The sequence below is a fragment of the Manis javanica genome, chromosome 7 (genome assembly GCF_040802235.1).
Source record: "Manis javanica isolate MJ-LG chromosome 7, MJ_LKY, whole genome shotgun sequence".
Lineage (NCBI taxonomy): Eukaryota > Metazoa > Chordata > Mammalia > Pholidota > Manidae > Manis > Manis javanica.
The window spans coordinates 49,500,997-49,526,808 of NC_133162.1; the positions used below are offsets into that span (position 1 = coordinate 49,500,997).

Genomic DNA, 25,812 nt, shown 5'->3' on the forward strand with positions numbered 1-25,812 from the left:
GCTTATTTCACTAAGCATAATACCCTCTAGATCTATCCATGTTGTCACAAATGGAAGGGGTTATTTTCTTTTTATGGCTGAATAATATTCCATTGTGTTTGTTTACCACATCTTCTTTATTCATTCATTTACTGATGGACACTCAGGTTGCTTCCAGATCTTGGCTATTATGAATAGTGCAGTGATAAACATAGAGGTTCATATATCTTTTTGAATCATGGATTTTGTTTTCTTCAGATAAACTCCTAGAAATGGAACTACTGGACCACATGGCATTTCCATCTTTAGTTTTTTGAGGAAACTTCATACTGCTTTCCACAGTGGCTGCACCAATTTACATTCTCACCAACAGTGTAGGAGGATTCCCATTTCTCCACATCCTTGCCAACATTTGTTATTTCTTGTCATATGGATAATGGCCATTCTGACTGGTATAAGGTGATATCTCACTGTGGTTTTGATATGCATTTCCCTGATGATTAACGCTGTGGAGCATCTTTTCATATGCCTGTTAGCCATTTGTACTTCTTCTTTGGAGAAATGTCTGTTCACATCCTCTGCCCATTTTTTTACTGGGGTTATTTGTTTTGGGGGTGTTGAGCCATATGTGTTCTTTATATATTTTGGTTGTTAACTCCATATTGGATGGGTCATTTATGAATATATTCTCCAGTACTGTAAGTTGCCTTTTTTGTTCTGCTGATGGTGTCCTTTGCTGTACAGAAGCTTTTTAGTTTGATGTAGTCCCACTTGTTCATTTTTTATTTTGTTTCCTTTGCCTGAGAAGACATGCCCAGGAAAATTTTGCTCATACTTATGTTCAAGAGATTTTTGCCTATGTTTTCTTCTAAGAGTTTTATGGTTTCATGTCTTACATTCAGGTCTTTGATCTATTTTGAGTTGTTATCATTTGTCTTTTTGATAGTAAGCATCTTTTCTTTTAAATTGAAGTATCTTTGATATACAATCTTATATTGGTTTCAAATGTACAACACACTGGTTCAACAGTTACCTATATTATTAAATCCTCACCCCCTCTACTCTGGTTACTCTCTACCAGTGTAGAAAGATGTACCACATCTTGATCCATTCATCTATTGGTGGCCACACAGGTTGTAGGTGTAGTTAGTCAATAATCCTGTTCTTTCCATTACATGTAGCTGTCCAGTTTTCCCAACACCAATTGTTAAACAGGCTGTTTTTTCCCCCACTGTATATTTATGACTCCTTTATCATATATTATTAGACCTTATGTGTGTGGGTTTATATCTGGGCTCTCTATTCTATTCCATTAACCTATGGATCTGTTCTTGTGCCAGTACCAAGCTATAGTTTTGTAGTATAGCTTGAAGTCAGAGAGTATAATCCCCCACCACCATTGTTCTTCTTTCTCAGGTTTTCTTTAGCTATTTGGTTATTTTGTGGTTCCATATGAATTTTAGAACTATTTGTTCTAGTTCATTGAAAAATGCTACTGGTATTTTGATAGGAATTACATTGAATCTGTAAATTGCTTTGGACTGGTTGGTCATTTTGATAGTATTAATTTTCCTATCTAGGAGCATGGGATAGATTTCCATTTATTTGTTTCTTCTTTAATTTCTCTCATGAGTGTCTTGTAGTTTAAGAGTATAGGTCTTTCACCTCTTTGGTTAGGTTTATTCCTAGGTATTTCATTCTTTTTGATGCAGTTGTAAATGTGTCTGTCTGGTTTTGGTATTAGAGTGATGCTAACTTTATAGAATGAGTTTGGAAGTGAAGGACCCCCACCCATAAGATGGCAAACTCACCCCTCACCCCCCCTAATCCCAGCACCTAGCCAATAGCCACCAGCCCTGTAGAAATGACACCTCAATCAGCTCATGCCCCTTCCTATATAACCCAGCACCTTTCCCTAATAGAGCGGAATTCTCCAGTGAATTGCTGTTGTGTGTCGTTCCTTTCCTTTCATTGGTGCCGAAACCCCAGAGAAGGGACACCCCAACTGAGCCCCATCTTCCCCCTGACACCAGCAGCGGCTTGCCCTCATCCTCTTTTTCCAGTGCTGGCTCCTCACACTCACCACTCCTCTTTGGCCTTTGGGTAAGTTTTCCCCCAGAGCGGGCCACTCTTCCCCGAGCTATCACAGCGCCATTGACCGTGATCGTCCAGCAAGGCCCTGATGCTCGGGGACGAGGAGGGAACTCTCCCCGCCTCAGGCCTCCACAGCTGCGGCAGGCCCTCAGGCCCCCCTCCAACAGCCATAAATCCCTGCCTCAGGCCTTCATGGCTGCAGCCAACCCTCAGGCCCCTCCTCCAACAGCCATAAATGAGGTGACTCCTTTGCGGATAAGAACGCTCCCTTTTTCCCCCCCTCCTCCTTCTGTTCCGTCTGCCAAAATCCATTCCGTCCACCGAAAATTCCTAGTACTAGGTACCTCATGACTCTGGCACTCTGCCTTCTTAGGGAAGTCTGGGTGATGACCCACACTTCCTAAGAAATTCAGACTCGTGCACGAGTTTCCGCAGACCACCAATGGTCATCGGGGATGCCCTTTGTCTCCTTGCAGTCTGCCTCCAGTCCGAGGATCTCCGTTGTCTTCCCCTGTTTGTCTCCTTCTCTGTCCTTTAGCCATGGGAGCCTCCTCATCCCTCCCTGAAAGTTCACCTCTTGAATGCCTGCTCAAGTATCTAGCCACCCTCTCCCTGACACCTGATATAAAACCAAAACTTCTCTGTAAATACTGCTCCCAAGATTGGCTGACATACCCCCTAGATGATAACAACCAATGGCCCGCAGGGGGAACTCTTGATCCTAACATCACTCGCAATCTCTTTAACTACTGCCAGCGCCTGAAAAAATGGAAGGAGATTCCCTATATCGAAGCTTTCCACCTCCTCCTCCCGCCTACCTCGCCGCCACCGCCTCCTCCCCCCCCGCCTCCCCCCAAGTTCTCCTAGCCTGCAAGCCGTCTCTCCTGCAGAAGCCTCCCATTCACTCCATTCCCCTTCTTCTCCTACAACAGCCCTTCTCCCTTCCCCCCCACCATCTCCTCCCCCATCTCACCTCATCCGACTTCATCCCCCTCACCTGCCCCTCCCCCACAGATTGAGCCTGAGCATTTCAGCCCCCCTTTAACTACATCCCTGGGGCCTCCTCTGTCTTAGCCCTCATCACCTGTTTCTCCCTCACAGACTGAGCCAGAACCCTTCAGTCTCCCTCAGACTCAGTCCCGAGGGCCTCCCAAAATTATCGCCCCCCTCCAGGCCATAGCTTAGACAGACTCACTCAAGCCCTATTACAGTATATCAGCCTGGACCCAGAAACGCCTGACGGAAGACATGTCCTTATTACATACTTCCTAGCTCAAAGCTACCCTGACATTGAAGCTAAACTCAAAAAGTTAGAACAGGGCCCCGCTACCCCACAGACTGAGATCCTAACAGTGGCCTTTAAAGTCTTCCATAACCGGTAGGAGGAGAAAGAACGCCGTAAACAAAAGGCTAATCAGGCAAATTTCCAAATGTTGGCCCAGCTGATAAAACCACAACCTGGGCGCCCCTCTACAAACAAGCCCTCCCCCCAGGAGCTTGTTTCAAGTGCAGACAAGAATGACATTCGTCAAGGGCGTGCCCCTCCCCCAGATCTCCTACCACTCCATGCCCCAAATGCCACAAAAAGGGCCACTGGGGGTCTGATTGCCAAGCCACCCAAAGGGGAGGCTGGACGAACAACCCCCATCCTAAGCCCGCCGTAGTGGAGCTGGCAGAAGAAGATTGACAGGGCCCGGGGGCTTCTTGCCCGACCATTTCCATCACCAAACAGGAGCCCAGTGTTACTTTAATAGAAGACAGTCGCCCCATCTCCTTCCTCCTGGATACAGGAGCCACCTTCTCAGTCTTGCAAGAATACCGGGGCCCTACCACACCAGCCATTACTCCTATAGTTGGGGTAGGAGGTAAACAGATTTTCCCATTAAACCCCCCCCCACCCTTTTATGCACAATCCAAGACAATCCCATACCTTTCTCCCACTCCTTCCTGGTTATGCCCCAGTGTCCCATCCCTTTACTAGGACGGGACATCCTTTCTCTCCTCCACGTTTCCATAACTATATCCACTCCCACAGCCCCTAGTACTCCCTTTCTGATGGCCATCATAGCCGACGACCCCCCTCTACCCAATGAAAGCTCTGGTTCCACCCTCATACACCCTGTAAATCCCAAAGTTTGGGACATTACAAGCCCCTCCATGGCTCTATGTCCTCCTGCCTCTATCAAATTACGTGACCCCTCTCAGTATATCTGTCAGGCCCAATGCCCTCTAACCACTTCAGCCCTCATAGGCCTCCAACCCATCATCAAGATCTCTTAAACAAAAATTACCTCAGACCCACTCACTCCCCATTTAATGCTCCCATATTAGCTGTTAAAAAAAAAAAAACAACAATGGATCTTTCCGCCTTGTCCAAGACCTTCGCCTCATCAACATGGCCATTGTCCCTATCCATCCCTTAGTTCCAAATCCGTACACCCTTTAATTGCAGATCCCTGCCTCGGCATCCCACTTCTCAGTCCTAGATCTCAAGGATGCATTTTTTCTATCCCTCTAGACCCCTCCTCCCAAGATTTTTTCACCTTCACCTGGATGGACCCATACACAAGACATTCTGAATAACTCACTTGGACAGTTTTGCCACAAGGCTTCCAAGATAGTACCCATATTTTTGGACAGGTCTAGCTCAGGACCTCAAACAGTTTCATCATGATCACTCCGAGTCCACCTTATTACAATACGTGGACGATCTTCTACTCTGCAGTCCCTCGTGGGAACAGTCTCAACTTGACACTGCCTCCCTACTTAACCTTCTAGCTTCCAGAGGTTACCGAGTATCCCCCGTCAAAGCTCAAATCTCTTCCCCTCCTGTCACTTACCTCAGATCCCTTCTATCTCAACAAAGAAAGTCCATTACCTTAGACAGAAAATGGCTCCTCTCTGACCTGCCCATTCCCAAAACCAAGACAGAAATCCTTTCCTTTCTAGGCCTGGCTAGATATATTAGAGCGTAGATCCCTGACTTCTCCCTGTCTATACAACCTCAGCAAGGGCCCCCCTGAAGAACCATTATCATCCTCACCCTGACACTCCTTCATTAAGCTCTGTCAAGCCCTTGTGGAAGCCCCAGCTCTCCATCTTCCTGATTTGTTGAAGCCCTTCTCATTATACATTCATGAGAGGTCCAGTCAAGCTCTAGGAGTCCTAGGCCAATATTATGGCCCATCCTTTGCCCCAGTAGCTTATCTCTCCAAGCAATTAGACCCCACAGTTTGGGGATGGGCCCCCTGCCTATGGGCATTAGCCGCTGGACAGCTCTTGCAGAAGGAAGCTCATAAACTAACATTTGGGGCGCCACTTACCATTCTGTCCCCACATCACCTAAAAGATCTCTTAACCTACAAAAGTTTACAGACTCTCCCTCCCTCCAGACTCCTGACCTTACTGTCCTCTTTCCTCCAAAATCCAGACATTTCTTTCCTCCCCTGCCAGCCCCTGAATCCAGCCACTCTTCGTCCTCTACCCTACTCTCCTCATACTCCCTCGCATGATTGCCTGGAAGCCCTTCACAACTTCCTTCCGTGCCACTCCACGATCTCCGAAGGAGCCCTCTCACACTCCGACCTGATCTGGTTTACTGACGGGTCCTCCTTTAAACATGAGGGCACCCACTATGCAGGATATGCAGTAGTCTCCCTCGAAGATGTCATTGAGGCACGAGCCCTAACCCCCGGTACAACCAGTCAACAGGCCGAACTCATTGCAGCCACCAGAGCTTAGCACTCTGGCCTGGGACACATCTCTCACACTGTACACTGACTCCAAGTACGTATTCCACATTCTCTTGTCTCATGTGGCAGTATGGAAAGAATGAGGCCTCCTCACCACAAAAGGAAATTCCATAACTAATTCAGCCTTAATTACTAAACTTCTAGAGGCTTCACAACTCCCACACCGACTAGGCATAGTCCACTGCAAATCACATCGAAAGGATGACTCCCCCATTGCAAGAGGTAACAACAAAGCCGACAGAGTAGCCCGGTCGGTTGCCCTGTTAGAAGACACACCAGACAACAACCCGTCTGCCCTGGCGGTTTTAGCCTTATCACAAGACACCCTCTGTTCCCAGGTCAAAGAGTCTCTCTTCAGCTTCTTACACGATCTGTTCCATCCCAGCCCCCAATCCTTGATTCATTTTTTACAATCCTTTTTTTCTCTCTCCTGAAGACAAAACCCTACTTAACCAAATCACCCCTTGAAACTCTGCATCTCCCATTCACCCCCTTTGCCATCCATACCCGAATCATGACTTTTTCCTCCTTTACTGCTCTCTCGCTTTTTTTCCTCATTCCTATTGTCTTCCCCGCCACCCCAGCCTTTGTATAGTGATTCAAAGTTGGAGAGACTTACACACAGCATCAAACAAAAGTTACTGCCCTCATTGTCACATCAGACTGCCCTCTGAAAGGCTGCTCTGAGCCTTTATAGCTCCACTTTCCTCCCTCCACCAAAGTGTTCACTAGCAGCTACCCTTATTCTCCCTACCTCTGCTTCCTCTATGACCAAAAACAAGCCTATTGCAGGCGATGGCCAGACACCTACAGGGGATGTCCCTACTGGTCTTGCACCATTCACTACATGGGTAACTCCCGGTACCCACAGTATTACTCCTCCAACCGTTTCATGAAATATCCCAAAAGCTCATTCTCCTTATCAATCCCAGATCCCTGGAACTCTCGATGGGCTGCCGGAGTCACAGCCTCTGTTTACTATGGGGGGTCCTCGATCCCCATGGTACCCATCATATCTCTCGAAAGTATGTTCCCTCTCATTCCCAGATCTCTCAAGTTGCATCAGATAGCAGACATTCCGAAAAAGTCATTATCCAAACTCTTGACAGCGCCTCTTCATCTTCTTATCCCCACCCCTCTTCCAATTTCTCCTACTCTTGGTTACAGCTCATTCAAGACACCACCATCTTTCTCAACCACACCCTCAACACCGCCAATTGTTTCTTGTGTGCATCACTACAGCACCCACTGCTGGTTGCCATGCCCCTTAATATTTCCAACTACTCCTTCCATGCAGAAGGACAACCCCTCTGCCCCCTGGCAGACATACCCCTATGGGAACCAGAATACGCAGATAATCTCACCATCCACCACTGTGTAGGCCCAACTCCACCCCCCTCCAGTGCACTTCACTGCCTCTCTATCTACACCCCAACCTCTGGCTCTAAGACTTTTATGCAACCGGGACACTTCTTTTAGTGTAATGGCAGTCTTTTCAACTCACTGCCTCCCAACTCCAGCACACCCTGCATTCTCATCACCCTAATCCCACAGCTTACACTTTACAGCATGGCAGAATTCCTTGAGCTCCAACCTCCCTTGCCCTTGCACACAAAAAGGGCTGCTTTCCTTCCCATCATGGTCGGTATCTCTTTGACCACCTCAGTCATTGAGGCAGGATTTTCTGGGGGAGCCTTGGGTCACTCTCTATGGGCAATTAGAGATCTCAACGCCAAACTTGAGAGAGCCCTGACATCCACTGCCGATTCCCTAGCCTCTCTCCAAAGACAGGTCACTTCGCTAGCTAAGGTCACCCTTCAAAACCAGCCGGCCTTAGATCTGCTTACAGCTGAAAAGGGTGGCACCTGCGTCTTCCTCCGGAAAGAGTGCTGCTATTACATCAGTGAATCCGGCATTGTAGAAACTGACATTACCAAACTCACCGACCTTGCCTCCAGCCTCCATTCTGCTTCCAATTCCAACCCATTCTCTTCAATACTAACAAACCCTCTCCTTACCTGGCTCTGGCCCATTGCAGGCCCCATAATAATCACTCTTCTCACCTGTCTCTTCTTACCCTGTATAATAAAGTTCATCAAAATCCCAAGTCAGAAAAATCTCTAATCAAACTTTCAACCAACTTTTACTCAGGAACTACCATCATTTAGCCACAGAAGATCCCTCACCCTCATGTAACCTCCTCACCACATGCTGAGATGGACCCCTCTCTCCACTGGAAACTGTTCCTAGAAACAAGCCACAGATGCCTAGCTTCTGGCACCCATATCCTCTTGGCACCACCATTGGAATCAACAAGTCCTCGACCTATGGTTACAGGGAACCTTCATTGATTTCCAACCTGAAGAAGTCCACATCTACTCGTCCTTACTGTGGGGAGTCCTATCAATCCTTTCCTCCCAGTCCTCAAGCCCTCAATCCCTTCTCCGCCCCCGTTCAGCAGGAAACAGTCAGAGAGAAAGCAACGTCCACAACCCCATAGAGGAGAAAGGGGGGAATGAAGGGCCCCCACCCATAAGATGGCGAACTCACCCCCCTAATCCCAGCACCTAGCCAATAGCCACCAACCCCAAAGAAGTGACACCTCAATCAGCTCATGCCCCTTCCTATATAACCCAGCACCTTTCCCTAATAAAGCGGAATTCTCCGGTGAATTGCTGCTGTGTGTCGCTCCTTTCCTTTCATGAAGTATTCCCTTCTCTTCTACTTTTTGGTGCAAAACATTACATAATTTCAGGTTTATAACATAATAATTTGATATTTCTATACACCACAAGTGATCACCAAAATAGATCTAGTTATCAACATCACCATACCCAGCCCCCTTCACCTCTGATATATTTTGTATTAGGATTATATTTTCTTCAAATAAATTCTCAGAAAGGAAATGCTGTGTCATATGGAAGATTTTTTTTCTCTGTGTAAATTCCAGAAGTGGAATTACTAATTTGTATGATATTTCTGTGTTTATTTTTTTAGGAATCTCCATACTGCCTTCCATGGTGGGTGTACCAATTCAAATTTCCACCAACAGTGTACAGGTGTTTCCTTTTCTCCTTGTCTTCACCAACACTTGGTAGTCATTCTGAGGCATGAAGTGATACCTTATTGTAGTTTTGATTTGCACTTCCCTGATAATTGTTGATGTTGCACATCTTTTCATGTACTTGTTAGGCATCTTTTTATCTTTGGAAATGTCTATTTATACTCTCTGCCAATTTTTTAATTATATTGTTTGGTTCTTTTTGCTATTGAGTGTTTTGAATTATTTGTATATTTTAGATTAACCCCTTATCAGATATATGATTTGCAAATATTATCCCCATTAATTAAGCTGCCTTTTCATTTTGTTAATGATTTCTGTTGCTTTGCAGAAACTTTTTAGTTTGATGTAGTCCCACTTGTTTATTTTTGCTTTTAGAATCATTATCCCAAGGAAAAAATTCGAGGCTGAAAGTAATGTCAAGGAACATACTACCTATGTTTCTTTCTAGTTGTTTTAGGGTTTTATATGCTACATTATATGCTACATATTTGATCCATTTTGAGTTAATTTTTGTGTATGGTATAAAATAGTGTCTAATTTCATTCTTTTGGGTGCAGCTGTCCAGTTATCCCAACACCACTCACTGAAGAGATGGTCTTCTGCACCCTGTATATTCTTAGCACCCTTGTTATCAATTAATAGACCATATATGTCTGGGTTTATGGGCTCCATTCTGTTTCACTGATTGATGTGTTTGTTTTTATGAGAATTCCATACTGTTTTTATGACTGTAGCATTGTAGTATAGTTTGAAATAAGGAAAATAATACTGCTAGCTTTGTTCTTCTTTCTTAAATTTCTATGGCTACTGAAGACATTTTGTAGTTGCATACAAATTTTAGAATTATTTGTTATAATTCTGTGAAAAATATCATTGGAATTTTGATAGGGATTGCATCAAATCTGTATGTAGCTCTAGGTAATATGGACATTTTAACAATATTGATTCTTTGTATCTGTGATCAGTTTTCTTCAATTTTTTTTCATGAATATCTTGTATTCTCAATATAGAGGTCTTTTACCTCTTTGGTTAATTTATTTCTGCATATTTACTCATTTTTATGTAATTATAAATGAGTTTTTTTTCAATTGGAGGGAGCTGTTTAGCTAGCTTTCAGTTCTTTTTCAGCATAAATTATTTCATACATAGTTGTGTCTGTGGGAGGAGGTGATTTCAGGGTCTTCCTACCCTGCCATCTTGGACCATGCCCCCTGGTATTAATCTTTTTGATGGTAGGGAAAATATCTTACCAAAAGAAAGTTTACAGTATTTTTATCATTTCTATAATAGAATTATTATTTTTAATTCAATCTTCATCTCTTAAGCAACACATGTGCTTTCTTTCCTTAATATCTTTGTGTTTACAATTTCAATTAACATACCAATTCTTTTTTGTAATTTCTTGGGACCTATGTTGGATAGGATGAGAAATTATTGGTAAAGCAAAAATGACATAGAGGAGAAAGATAATCTTTTAAACATTTCTATGAAAATGTCCGGTGTTGTGTTCAATTCCCTTTACTTTACAGAGATCCAAAATAATCCTGCCAAAAGTGTTTCTCTCTACATCAAAAAAGTAATCGAAATTCTATTAGTCAAATATTTGTTTAAAAATATGATTCTCCATTTTCTGGAAATTCCAGAAATCTGTAAATACAAACATGACAATTGTCTCCCCTTCTTATTTATTTAAACAGCAATTCCTGAGTTTGTAACACAAGTGAATGTTGCTTTGGAAGCCTTAAGTAAAAGCTCTTTGGAAGTGTTTGATGATAACCAATTTGTGGACATCTCAAAGAAGATCTATGATACAATACATGATATAAGATGTTCGGTCATGATGATTCGGGTAAGTCTGCTTTACCTTCCATTGGATTTTTGCAGCACTCCTCACCACCTGGAATGCCTGGAATGATTACAAGAAATGTTTTATTTCTATGCCTTAATGTCAATGCTGAAACCCGTTAGAACTTTAGAAATTCATATGTGTCCCCAAAGTTAAACCTACTGTCACAAACAACATTTTTACTTATGTATTTGCTTATAACTTACATAAATTAGCACATTTAACTGCCATATGTGTACAAATGATAGGATTCCTTGCATGCAGAATTCATTGAGGTGTCATATAGCATGATTAGGAGCCAAGAAAAATAATTTGCTTTCTTTTTTGAACAGAAAGGGAAGGATCTTTCTCATCACTGTACTGAAATTGATGGGAGAATGTGTATAAAACGAGGCATGTCTATGGTCAGACTCTCTCATAGAGGATCATGTCTATGTATCATAAAATTAGAGAATGTTCTGTAAGAAATTTCACTTGAAACTCCCAGGGAGAACAAACACTGACACTGTCCTAATCTGGAAATTATCTATATGAAGGACTATATGCCATTCCCCAAGTTGTAATTGAGCTGTTTGTTGTGAGCACAATGAAAATACAGAGATCAGGATTACTTGTTTTTACTCAAATGTTAATGTGGATGGAACCTTTTTAAAAATGTTATTAAAAAAGAAAACTGTGGAGGTTCTTTGAAATAGGCACATGTAAAGATAGGAGATACCTTATCTTAGGATGAGTTCACCAGGAGGCAGTCCCTGAGGTAAGGATTTATGTTATCATTATTCTATTTAGGAAAAATGAGATAGAGAAAGTGAGGCAAGGAGGGATAGGAAACCAACAAGGTGTAATCATGGGTCAATGCAGGTAATGTGGTTTGACCCTACTGGGGAACTCTGGGGGGTATTTAGGATACAAGTTAGAAATATCTCACCTGAGGTGAACAGAATCCAATTTATCCACCTACTCATTGTCTGTTAAAAACTATCCCTCAGCTGATTTCAGAGCCTACTGTCTCAGCCAGTCAAGCTCTGGATTTAACTGTTAGCAGAACTATAAAATGGAGCTTAAAGTGCCAAGGAGAAATGGGTGGGGCCAGTATCATCTGGGAGGCCTGAATGTCACTGTTAGTCTCCCTGAGAAGTCCATAAAAATGGACTTCTGGAGACTTTGTGAGGGGAACAGTCCAATGAAGGTAGAAGAGCCTGGCAAGGCTGATAGATGTTTATGAAGAAATTGTAAGAGAAAAGCTGGAGATGTCAAGCTACAGGATCTAGCACTGCAGAGTTTAGCAAAATCTGAAAGCAAGCCAGTTATGCACATGAGAGAAAAATCTCAGGATATTTATTGGCAAGCAACCTGAGGTAATTGTTCATATGTGAGAGGGAACTGCGGCACATTACCAATTCTATGTCTGAGCTGCAAAGTACATTTATCAAATATTTTTTCTCTGACAAAGGTATTTAAACCTCATCTCTGTGCACTAGTGGACTTCTAATAACCCAAAGCTGGAAGGAAAGGTAGAACCAGGAGAAAAACACAGAAAGTGTCAAGAAGACACATGTACTGCAATTCAAATAGCCTTACCAGAGTGAAACCTGTACATCTCCAGTATCCCTCAGTGGCTATTTGAGAAGATAATCCAGTGAAATAGCAAAGGAAGTCAGGGTAGGAAATGCATTCTTTCCAGCAAAAGCTATATAAGGGTGAATAAAAGTCTCATAATCTTTCCTGTTTAGCTGTTCCACTGTTTAAAAATTTCCTTATTATCAAAATGGTTTACCTATAGTAAATCATATTATCTTGCCATTATTTTTATATATCCCTCATATCCATCAGTCCTCTGTGAGGCAGGAGAACAACTTATTATAATTATCAGTAGCCTTAGGGAAGAGTAATTTTTCCCTGTAGTTGTCTCTTTTTCAAGGTAAATGCTTTAATTTCTTCTACCTTTTCCTCATAGGAATAATTAATTTTTTTTGTGATCTTTGCTAGTCCTCAACTTTTCCAAAAACTTTGCAAATGAGACTATCATAAACATTCTCTAATTAGTTTGACTATGGCCTGCCCATTGTCAAATAAAGTGGAAGACTTGTTTTTAAGTTATTGCTATTAATATAGCCAGGTGCTATTAGCCTATTATTTTGCTCTCTTAAACATCATAATCGTTTGACTTCTTCTTATTTATTTATTTATTTATTTATTTATTTGAGAGGGCATCTCTCATATTTATTGATCAAATGGTTGTTAACAACAATAAAATTCTGTATAGGAGACTCAATGCACAATCATTAATCAACCACAAGCCTAATTCCCAACAGTCTCCTATCTTCTGAAGCATAATGAACAAGTTCTTGAACAGTCTGAGAGAAATCAGACAAATTAAAGCAACCCATTTCTGGGATCTGTTCACATCCCATATGTTCTTTTAACCATAGATAGTCTATAGTCGTAAGATTTTGGAGCGCTACACCTTGCACCCCTCCCAACTCCCGGTTGAGTTCCAACAGTACAGATCCAGTCAAATTCGTTGTCTCACTGTGTGCACATGCCAGCCTAGGCATCTCCCTCCTCATTCCAATGGCAAGTCCAGGAAATGGTGGGATGGACGCAGCCACAATCGCAGCATCGCCCGGATCCCTGTGGAGGCTTTTTGATGATCGTCCCCCAGCACAAGTCCTCCAGAGAGTGCTGATGCTGGAAGCTCCTCCTCGTATTGTATCTTAGTTCATTTTCTGGGTAGAAAAGCTAGGCCTTGATATTCTGCATAGAAACAAACAGACCCTTTGCCCACACTTTGACATGCCCTCTATGCCACTGTGTAGAATTCAGGAGGTCAGCACACAGAAACTGCTTTTTTTTTCTTTTTTTTTTTTATTAAGAGAAAGGAATATTATCAGAAAAGAGTACCTCCATAGCCGATCATCTGACACCCTTTAAGTGATCAACATTAAGGATATTTAAAGCATGCGTTGATCTTTGATTTACCAATAGTTTTATCCTATCAAGGAGTAATCCCCCTTTTCTATCTTTCTTTCTTTTTTTTGTTTAATCCTTAATCTACACTTACATGAAGAATACTATGTTTACTATGCTCTCCCCTATACCAGGTCCCCCCTAAAAACCACATTACGGTCACTGTCCATCAGCATAGCAAAATGTTGTAGAGTCACTACTTGTCCTCCTGTGTTGTACAACCCTCGCTCCCCTTTCTTCCTCCCCCCATGCATGCTAATCTTAATACCCCCTTTCTTCTTCCCCCCCGTATCCCTCCCTGCCCACCCATCCTCCGCAGTTCCTTTCCCTTTGGTACCTGTTAGTCCATTTTTGGGTTCTGTAATTCCGCTGCTGTTTCGTTCCTTCAGTTTTCCCTTTGTTCTTATACTCCTCAGATGAGTGAAATCATTTGGTATTTCACTGAGCATAATAATCTCCAGCTCCATCCATGTTGCTGCAAATGGTAGGATTTACCCTCTTCTTATGGCTAAGTAGTATTCCATTGTGTATATGTACCACATCTTCTTTATCCATTCACCTACCAGTGGACATTTAGGTTGCTTCCAATTCTTGGCTATTATAAATAATGCTGCGATAAACATAGGGGTGCATCTGTCTTTCTCATACTTGATTGCTGCATTCTTAGGGTAAATTCCTAGGAGTGGAATTCCTGGGTCAAATGGTAGGTCTGTTTTGAGCATTTTCATGTACCTCCATACTGCTTTCCACAATGGTTGAACTAATTTACATTCACACCTGCAGTGTAGGATGGTTCCCCTTTCTCCACAGCCTCGCCAACATTTGTTGTTGTTTGTCTTTTGGATGGCAGCCATCCTTACTGGTGTGAGGTGATACCTCATTATGGTTTTAATTCACATTTCTCTGATAATTAGCGATATGGAGCATCTTTTCATGTGTCTGTTGGCCATCTGTATTTCTTTTTTAGAGAACTGTCTGTTCAGTTCCTCTGCCCCTTTTTTAATTGTGTTATTTGTTTTTTGTTTGTTGAGGCGTGTGAGCTCTTTATATATTCTGGACGTCAAGCCTTTATTGGATATGTCATTTTCAAATTCAAATATATTCTGCCATACTGTAGGGTTCCTTTTTGTTCTATTGATGGTGTCTCTCGCTGTACAGAAGCTTTTCAGCTTCATATAGTCCCACTTGCTCATTTTTGCTGTTGTTTTCCTTGCCCAGGAAGATATGTTTAAGAAGAGGTCACTCATGTTTATGTCTAAGAGGTTTTTGCCTATGTTTTTTTCCAAGAATTTAATGGTTTCATGACTTACATTCAGGTCTTTGATCCATTTTGAGTTTACCTTTGTGTATGGGGTTAGACAGTGATCCAGTTTCATTCTCTTACATGTAGCTGTTCAGTTTTGCCAGCACCATCTGTTGAAGAGACTGTCATTTTGCCATTGTATGTCCATGGCTCCTTTATCAAATATTAATTGGCCATATATGTTTGGGTTAATGTCTGTAGTCTCTGTTCTGTTCCACTGGTCTGTGGGTCTGTTCTTGTGCCAGTACCAAATTGTCTTGATTACTATGGCTTTATAGTAGAGCTTGAAGTTGGGGAGCGAGATCCCCCCCACTTTATTCTTTTTTCTCAGGTTTGCTTTGGCTTTTTGGGATCTTTGGTCTTTCCATATGAATTTTTGAACTATTTTTTCCAGTTCATTGAAGAATGTTGCTGGTAATTTGTAGAGATTGCATCAAATCTGTATATTGCTTTGGGCAGGATGGCCATTTTGACTATATCAATTCTTCCTAGCCAGGAGCATGGGATGAGTTTCCATTTGTTAGTGTCCCCTTTAGTTTCTCTTAAGAGTGACTTGTAGTTTTCAGGGTATAGATCTTTCACTTATTTGGTTATGTTTTTTGCTAGGTATTTTATTCTTTTTGATGCAATTGTGAATGGAATTGTTTTCCTGATTTCTCTTTCTATTGGTTCATTGTTAGTGTATAGGAAAGCCACAAATTGCTGTGTCTTAATTTTGTATCCTGCAACTTTGCTGTATTCCGATATCAGTTCTTGTAGTTTTGGAGTGGCGTGTTCAGGGCTTTTTATGTACAATATCATGTCATCTGCAAATAGTAACAATTTAACTTCCTCTTTACCAATCTGGATTCCTTGTATTTCTTTGTTTTGTCTGATTGCTGTCACTAGGACCTCCAGTACTATGTAAAATAACAGTGGGGAGAGTGGGCATCCCTATCAGGTTCCCGATCTCAGAGGAAAAGCTTTCAGCTTCTCGCTGTTCAGTGTGATGTTGGCTGTGGGTTTATCATATATGGCCTTTATTATGTTGAGGTACTTGCCTTCTATTCCCATTTTGCTGAGAGTTTTTATCATGAATGGATGTTGAATTTTGTCAAATGATTTTTCAGCATCTATGGAGATGATCATGTGGTTTTTGTCTTTCTTTTTGTTGATGTGGTGGATGATGTTGATGGATTTTCGAATGTTGTACCGTCCTTGCATCCCTGGGATGAATACCACTTGGTCATGGTGTATGATCCTTTTGAAATACTGTTGAATTCTGTTTGCTAATATTTTATTGAGTATTTTTGCATCTACATTCATCAGGGATATTGGTCTGTAATTTTTTTTTTGGTGGGGTCTTTGCCTGGTTTTGGTATTAGGGTGATGTTGGCTTCATAGAATGAGTTTGGGAGTATTCCCTCCTCTTCTATTTTTTGGAATACTTTAAGGAGAACGGGTATTATGTCTTCTCTGTGTGTCTGATAAAATTCTGAGGTAAATCCATCCGACTCCGGGGTTTTGTTCTTGGGTAGTTTTTTGATTACCGTTTCAATTTCTTTGCTCATAATTGGTTTGTTTAACTTTTGTGTTTCTTCCTTGGGCAGTGTTGGAAGGTTGTATTTTTCTAGGAAGTTGTCCATTTCTTCTAGGTTTTCCAGCTTGTTGGCAGAGTAGTCTTTATACTACTTTTCATAGTTTTCATAGTAGTCTTTAATAATTCTTTGTATTTATGTGGAGTCTGTCGTGGTTTTCCATTCTCATTTCTGATTCTGTTGATTTGTGTTGATTCTCTTTTTCTCTTAATAAGTTTGGCTAGAGGCTTATCTATTTTGTTTATTTTCTCAAAGAACCAGCTCTTGGTTTCATTGATTTTTGCTATTGTTTTATTCTTCTCAATTTTGTTTATTTCTTCTCTGATCTTTATTATGTCCCTCCTTCTGCTGATTTTAGGCCTAATTTGTTCTTCTTTTTCCAGTTTCGATAACTGTGATGTTAGACTATTCATTTGGGATTGTTCTTCCTTCTTCAAATGTGCCTGGATCACTATATACTTTCCTCTTAAGACTGCTTTCGCTGCATCCCACAGAAGTTGGAGCTTTGTTTTGTTGTTGTCATTTGTTTCCATATATTCCTTGATCTCTATTTTGATTTGTTCATTGATCCATTGATTATTTAGAAGCATGTTGTTAAGCCTCCATGTGTTTGTGAGCCTTTTTGTTTTCTTTGTAGAATTTATTTCCAGTTTTATAACTTTGTGGTCTGAAAAATTGGTTGGTAGAATTTCAATATTTTGGAATTTACTGAGGTTCTTTTTGTGAGCTAGTATGTGGTCTATTCTGGAGAATGTTCCATGGGCAGTTGAGAAGAATGTATATCCTGTTGCTTTTGGATGTAGAGTTCTATAGATGTCTGTTAGGTCCATCTGTTCTAGTGTTTTCTTCAGTGCCTGAGTGTCCTTACTTATTTTCTGCCCGGTGGATCTATCCTTTGGGGTGAGTGGTGTGTTGAAGTCTCCTAAAATGAATGAATTGCAGTCTATTTCCCTCTTTAGTTCTGTTAGTATTTATTTCACAAATGCTGGTGCTCCTGTATTGGGTGCATATATATTTAGAATGGTTATATCCTCTTGTTGGAGTGAGCCCTTTATCATTATGTAGTGTCCTTCTTTATCTCTTGTTACTGTCTTTGTTTTGAAGTCTATTTTGTCTGATGTTAGTACTGCAACCCCTGCTTTCTTCTCACTGTTGTTTGCCTGAAATATGTTTTTCCATCCCTTGACTTTTAGTCCATACATGTCTTTGGGTTTGAGGTGAGTTTCTTGTAAGGAGCGTATAGATGGGTCTTGTTTTTTTATCCATTCTATTACTCTGTGTCTTTTGATTGGTGCATTAAGTCCATTTACATTTAGGGTGACTATTGAGAGATATGTACTTATTGCCATTGCAGGCTTTAGATTCGTGGTTACCAAAGGTTCAAAGTTAGCTTCTTTAGTATCTTACTTACTAACTTAGCTCACTTATTGAGCTGTTATATACACTGTCTGGAGATTATTTTCTTCTCTCCCTTCTTATTCCTCCTCCTCCATTCTTCATATGTTGTGTGTTTTGTTCTGTGCTCTTCTTAGGAGTGCTCCCATCTAGAGCAGTCCCTGTAAGATGCCCTGTAGAGATGGTTTGTGGGAAGCAAATTCCCCCAGCTTTTGCTTCTCTGGGAATTGTTTAATCCCACCATCATATTTAAATGATAGTCATGCTGGATACAGTATCCTTGGTTCAAGGCCCTTCTGTTTCATTGCATTAAGTATATCATGCCATTCTCTTCTGGCCTGTAGGGTTTCTGTCGAGAAGTCGGATGTTAGCCTGATGGGTTTTCCTTTATAGGTGACCTTTTTCTCTCTAGCTGCCTTTAAAACTCTTTCCTTGTCCTTGATCCTTGCCATCTTAATTATTATGTGTCTTGGTGTTTTTCTCCTTGTATCCTTTTTGTTGGGGGTTCTGTGTATTTCTGTGTCTGTTCGATTATTTCCTCAACCAGTTTAGGGAAGTTTTCAGCAATTATTTCTTCAAAGAGACTTTTTATCTCTTTTTCTCTTTCTTCTTCTTCTGGTACCCCTAAAATACGAATATTATTCCTTTTTGATTGGTCACATAGTTCTCTTAGTCTTGTTTCGTTCCTGGAGATCCTTTTATCTCTCTCTATGTCAGCTTCTATACGTTCCTGTTCTCTGGTTTCTATTCCTTCAATGGCCTCTTGCATCTTATCCATTCTGCTTATAAATCCTTCCAGGGATCGTTTCACTTCTGTGATCTCCTTCCTGACATCTGTGATCTTCCTCCAGACTTCATCCCATTGCTCTTGCATTTTTCTCTGCATCTTTGTCAGCATGTTTATGATTTTTATTTTGAATTCTTTTTCAGGAAGACTGGTTAGGTCTGTCTCCTTCTCAGGTGTTGTCTCTGTGATCTTTATCTGCCTGTGGTTTTGCCTTTTCATGGTGATAGAGATAGTTTGCAGAGCTGATACGAGTGAGAGCTGGAAGAGCTTTCCTTCTTGTTGGTTTGTGGCCTTCCTCTCCTGGGAGAATAGCGACCTCTAGTGGCTTATGCTTGGCAGCTGTGCACAGACAGAGCTTCTGCTCCCTGCGTGGTTGCTATGGAGTTTATCTCTGCTGTTGCTGTGGGCATGGCCTGGCTGGGGCTGCTCCTCCAAAATGGTGGATCCCCATTGGAGGGGGAGTGGCTGGGAGGCTATTTATCTCCATAAGGGGCCTCTGTGCTCCCTGTTGCCCACGGGGGGGAGGGGGGGGTTGGTTTGAGTGCCCAGAGATCTGAAGATTCCATGCCTCTGGGCTAAGTGTCCTGTCCTGCCCCTTTAAGACTTCCAAAAAGCACTCTCCAAACCAAAACAACAACAGCAACAACAAAAGAGAAAAAAAAATTAAATAAATAATTTTAAAAAAAAGGGAAAAACACGTGATTTTATTTTTCCTCAGGCGCCTGTCTCAGGCACCCGCTCACTGGTCTTGCTGACCTGTTTCCCTAATATTGGGGTCCCTGTCCCTTTAAGGCTTCCAAAAGGCACTCACAAAAAAAAAAGGGAAAAACACGTGATTTTCTTTGTCCTCAGGCGCCGGCCTCAGTCACCCGCTCACCGGACTTGCTGCCCTGTTTCCCTAGTATTGGGGTCTCTGTCCCTTTAAGGCTTCCAAAAAGCACTCGCCAAAAAAAAAAAAGAAAAAACACTGCTCCCGGCGTCAGCCTCAGGCACCCGCTCACCAGTCCTGCCGCCCTGTTTCCCTAGTATCCAAGACCCCACGCATGCTCTGTGTCTGTGCTCTGGTGCAGAATCCTGGTGCTGGGTGTTCAGCAATCCTGGGCTCTCTAGCCCTCCTTGCTGATTCTTCTCCACCCGTCGGGAGCTGGGGGGAGAGGTGCTCAGGTCCCGCCGGGCCACGGCTTGTATCTTACCCCCTTCGCGAGGCGCTGGGTTCTCACAAGTGTGGATGTGGTCTGGATGTTGTCCCGTGTCCTCTGGTCTCTTTTTTAGGAAGAGTTGTCTTTGTTATATTTTCATAGATATATGTGGTTTTGGGAGGAGATTTCCGCTGCTCTACTCACGCCGCCATCATGGCTCCGCCCTAACGAACAAGTTCTTACATGGTGAACAAGTTCTTACATAGTGAATAAGTTATTACATGGTGAACAGTGCAAGGGCAGTCATATCACAGAAACTTTCGGTTTTGATCACGCATTGTGAACTATAAACAATCAGGTCAAATATGATTATTTGTTTGATTTTTATACTTGATTTATATGTGAATCTGACATTTCTCCCTTATTATTATAATTATTATTATTATTATTTTTAATAAAATGCTGAAGTGGTAGGTAGATGCAAGATAAAGGTAGAAAACACAATTTAGTGCTGTAAGAGGGCAAATGTAGATGATCAGGTGTGTGCCTATAGACTAGTATTAGTCCAACTAGACAAGGGCAACAAAACATCCACGGATGCAGAAGATTTCTCTCAAAACAGGGGGAGTGAGGTTCTAAGCCTCACCTCTGTTGATCCCCAATTTCTCACCTGATGGCCCCCCTGCGACTGTGCCTGTCTTATGTTGTTCCTCCCTTGAGAAATCTTACCCGTCTCTGGCTAACCAGTCATCTTCCAGGGCCATACAGGGAAATGTAAAGTTGGTAAGTGATAGAGAAGCAATATTGTTTGAAAAGGTTAGCTTTTTACTTCTTTACATATTTATGCCCTGTGGCTTCTATGGCCAGCATTTGTCTTGAGGTATCTTTACCACTTGGAAGAATTATGATACTCAGTAATTTCGATATGAGGCATGAATTCTAGTAAATGGCTGTATTTAGGAAGGAAGATGAAAAGCTATATAAGTAGCAGATGGAAGAAAACATGGGAAGATTGATTATTTCTTTGACATATCTTCTTGTAGAGGAACATAAGCATGTATATGTTTTAAACTACTAATTAAATTGCATGCACACATTAACATAATAGGAATACACCTACATAACAAAAGCAGACCTACAATTACCAGCCATATCCAGGGAAACCAAGAAAACCAGGTAGGCATCCTAGGCATTTGTGAAAACTTATCAATGATATGATGGATATTGTCTAACTGAATTTGAATAGTTTGAGAAAAATCAGACAAATTAAAACAACCCATTCCTGGGAACCGTTCACATCCCATGTGTTCTTTTATCAGTAGATAGTCTATAGTCGCACGATTTTGGAGTGCTGCAACTTGCACTTCTCCTAATTCTTCGTTGAGTTCCAACAGTATAGATCCAGACAAATTTGTTGTTTTACTCTAATCACAGGTCAGCTTAGATATCTCCTTCTTCATTCCAATGGCAAGTCCAGGAACTGGTGGGATGAATGCAGCTACAACTGCAACAGCGCGAGGATCTTTGTTTAAGTTTTTTGATGATCATCTTCTGGAATTACTCTTCCAGAGAATGTTGATGTTGGAAGTTCTTCTTCACATCGTATCTTAATTCGTTTTCTGGGTAGCCAAATTAGGCTTTGATCCTCTGTATAAACACAAACAAACCCTTTGCCCACACTTTGATGTGACCTTTATACCATTGTGAAGAACCTAATGGAGATCACCACACAGGAACTGCTTTTTTTTTTTAAGAGAAAGGAATATTATCAAAAAAATGTACTTCCATAGCTGATCATCTAACACCCTTTAAATGATCAAAATTAAGCATATGTAAAGCATGCATTAATCATTGATTTGAAGTTAGTTTTATCCTATCAGGAAGTAATCCCCCTTTCTTTGTCTTTTTTTTTATCATTAATCTACAATTACATGAAAACATTATGTTTACTAGGCACTCCCCTATACGAGGTCCCTCCCACAAACACCATTACAGTCACTGTCCATCAGCATAGCAAAATGTTATAGAATCACTGCTTGTCTTCTCTGTGTTATACAGCCCTCCCCTTTCTCCCACCCCCCCATTATGCATGCTAATCATAATACCCCCTTTCTTCCCCCTTCCTTATCCCTCTCTACCCACCCATCCTCCACAGTCCCTTTTCCTTTGGTACCTGTTAGACCATTCTTGGGTTCTGTGATTCTGCTGCTGTTTTGTTTCTTCAGTTTTTCCTTTGTTCTTATACTCCACAGATGACTGAAATCATTTGATATTTGGTATTTCTCTTTCTCTGTGTGGCTTATTTCACTGAGCATAATACCCTCTAGCTCCATCCATGTTGTTGCAAATGGTAGGATTTGTTTTCTTCTTATGGCTGAATAATATTCCATTGTGTATATGTACCACATCTTCTTTATCCATTCATCTACTAAGGGACACTTAGGTTGCTTCCAATTCTTGGCTAATGTAAACAGTGCTGTGATAAACATAGGGGTGCATCTGTCATTATCAAACTTGAGTGCTGCATTATTAGGGTAAATTCCTAGGAATGGAATTCCTGGGTCAAATGGTAAGTCTATTTTGAGCATTTTGAGGAACCTCCATACTGCTTTCCACAATGGTTGAATTAATTTATATTCCCACCAGCAGTGTAGGAGGGTTCCCCTTTCTCCACAGCCTCGCCAATATTTGTTGTTGTTTGTCTTTTGGATGGTAGCCATCCTCACTGGTGTGAGGTGATACCTCATTCTGGTTTTAATTTGCATTTCTCTGGTAATTAGCGATGTGGAGCGTCTTTTCATGTGTCTGTTGGCCATATGAATTTCTTTTTTGGAGAACTGTCTGTTCAGTTCCGCTGCCCCTTTTTTAATTGTGTTATTTGTTTTTTGTTTGTTGAGGCGTGTGAGCTCTTTATATATTCTGGACGTCAAGCCTTTATTGGATATGTCATTTTCAAATTCAAATATATTCTCCCATACTGTAGCGTTCCTTTTTGTTCAATTGATGGTGTCTCTCGCTGTACAGAAGCTTTTCAGCTTCATATAGTCCCACTTGTTCATTTTTGCTGTTGTTTTCCTTGCCCGGGGAGATATGTTTAAGAAGAGGTCACTCATGTTTATGTCTAAGAGGTTTTTGCCTATGTTTTTTTCCAAGAATTTAATGGTTTCATGACTTGCATTCAGGTCTTTGATCCATTTTGAATTTACTTTTGTGTATGGGGTTAGACAGTGATCCAGTTTCATTCTCTTACATGTAGCTGTTCAGTTTTGCCAGCACCATCTGTTGAAGAGACTGTCATTTTGCCATTGTATGTCCATGGCTCCTTTATCAAATATTAATTGGCCATATATGTTTGGGTTAATGTCTGTAGTCTCTGTTCTGTTCCACTGGTCTGTGGGTCTGTTCTTGTGCCAGTACCAAATTGTCTTGATTACTATGGCTTTATAGTAGAGCTTGAAGTTGGGGAGCGAGATCCCCCCCACTTTATTCTTTTTTCTCAGGTTTGCTTTGGCTTTTTGGGATCTTTGGTCTTTCCATATGAATTTTTGAACTATTTTTTCCAGTTCATTGAAGAATGTTGCTGGTAATTTGTAGAGATTGCATCAAATCTGTATATTGCTTTGGGCAGGATGGCCATTTTGACTATATCAATTCTTCCTAGCCAGGAGCATGGGATGAGTTTCCATTTGTTAGTGTCCCCTTTAGTTTCTCTTAAGAGTGACTTGTAGTTTTCAGGGTATAGATCTTTCACTTATTTGGTTATGTTTTTTGCTAGGTATTTTATTCTTTTTGATGCAATTGTGAATGGAATTGTTTTCCTGATTTCTCTTTCTATTGGTTCATTGTTAGTGTATAGGAAAGCCACAAATAGCTGTGTCTTAATTTTGTATCCTGCAACTTTGCTGTATTCCGATATCAGTTCTTGTAGTTTTGGAGTGGCGTGTTCAGGGCTTTTTATGTACAATATCATGTCATCTGCAAATAGTAACAATTTAACTTCCTCTTTACCAATCTGGATTCCTTGTATTTCTTTGTTTTGTCTGATTGCTGTCACTAGGACCTCCAGTACTATGTAAAATAACAGTGGGGAGAGTGGGCATCCCTATCAGGTTCCCAATCTCAGAGGAAAAGCTTTCAGCTTCTTGCTGTTCAGTATGATGTTGGCTGTGGGTTTATCATATATGGCCTTTATTATGTTGATGTCCTTACCCTCTATACCCACTTTCTTGAGAGTTTTTATCATGAATGGATGTTGAATTTTGTCAAATGCTTTTTCAGCATCTATGGAGATGATCATGTGGTTTTTGTCCTTCTTTTTTTTGATGTGGTGGATGATGTTTGATGGAATTTCTAATGTTGTACCATCCTTGCATCCCTGGGTTTAATCCCCCTTGGTCATGCTGCATGATCCTTTTGGTATATTTTTGAATTCAGTTTGGTAATATTTTATTGAGTATTGTTACATCTACATTCATCAGGGATATTGGTCTGTAGTTTTCTTTTTTGGTGGCGTCTTTGCCTGGTTTTGGTATTAGAGTGATGTTGGCTTCATAGAATGAGTTTGGGAGTATTCCCTCCTCTTCTGTTTTTTGGAACACTTTAAGGAGAATGGGTATTATGTCTTCTCTGTGTGTCTGATAACATTCCCAGGTAATGCCGTGTGGCCGGGGGTTTTGTTCTTGGGTAGCTTTTTGATTACCGTTTCATTTTCTTTGCTCGCAATTGGTTTGTTTATCTTTTTTGTTTCTTCCTTGGGCAGTGTTGGAAAGTTGTATTTTTCTAGGAAGTTGTCCATTTCTTCTAGGTTTTCCAGCTTGTTAGCATATAGATTTTCATAGTAGTCTTTAATAATGCTTTGTATTTATGTGGAGTCTGTCGTGGTTTTTCCATTCTCATTTCTGATTCTGTTGATGTGTGTTGATTCTCTTTTTCTCTTAATAAGTTTGGCTAGAGGCTTATCTATTTTGTTTATTTTCTCAAAGAACCAGCTCTTGGTTTCGTTGATTTTTGCTATTGTTTTATTCTTCTCAATTTTGTTTATTTCTTCTCTGATCTTTATTATGTCCCTCCTTCTGCTGACTTTAGGCCTCGTTTGTCTTTCTTTTTCCAGTTTCAATAATTGTGATATTAGACTATTCCTTTGGGATTGTTCTTCCTTCTTCAAGTGTGCCTGGATCGCTATATACTTTCCTCTTAAGACTGCTTTCGCTGCGTCCCACAGAAGTTGAGGCTTTGTGTTGTTGTTGTCATTTGTTTCCATATATTCCTTGATCTCTATTTTAATTTGTTCATTGATCCATTGATTATTTAGGAGCATGTTGTTAAGCCTCCATGTGTTTGTGAGCCTTTTTGTTTTCTTTGTAGAATTTATTTCTGGTTTTATAACTTTGTGGTCTGAAATGTCGGTTGGTAGAATTTCAATATTTTGGAATTTACTGAGGCTCTTTTTGTGAGCTAGTATGTGGTCTATTCTGGAGAATGTTCCATTTGCACTTGAGAAGAATCTATATCCTTTTGCTTTTGGATGTAGAGTTCTATAGATGTCTATTAGGTCCATCTGTTCTAGTATGTTGTTCAGTGCCTGTGTGTCCTTACTTATTTTCTGCCCGGTGGATGTATCCTTTGGGGTGAGTGGCATGTTGAAGTCTCCTAAAATGAATGCATTGCATTCTATTTCCCTCTTTAGTTCTATTAGTATTTGTTTCTCATTTTCTGGGGCTCCTTTGTTGGGTGCATGTATATTTATAATGATTATATCCTCTTGTTAGACTGAGCCCTTTATCATTATGTAGTGTCCTTCTTTATCTCTTGTTACTTTCTTTGTTTTGAAGTCTATTTTGTCTGATACTAGTACTGCAACCCCTGGTTTCTTCTCTCTGTTGTTTGCCTGAAATATGTTTTTCCAT

General features: G+C 41.0%; 1 protein-coding gene across 6 annotated transcripts in view; it reads left to right on the forward strand.

Moving 5' to 3' along the window:
- CTNNA3 (catenin alpha 3) overlaps window positions 1–25,812 on the forward strand; it is a 1,703,691-nt gene that overhangs the window by 1,337,202 nt on the left and 340,677 nt on the right. For all 6 annotated transcript variants that reach the window (XM_073240982.1, XM_073240983.1, XM_073240981.1 and 3 more), the window contains one exon: window positions 10,587–10,738. In XM_073240982.1, coding sequence (XP_073097083.1) covers window positions 10,587–10,738 — 152 coding nt within the window. The remainder of the gene's footprint in view (window positions 1–10,586; window positions 10,739–25,812) is intronic.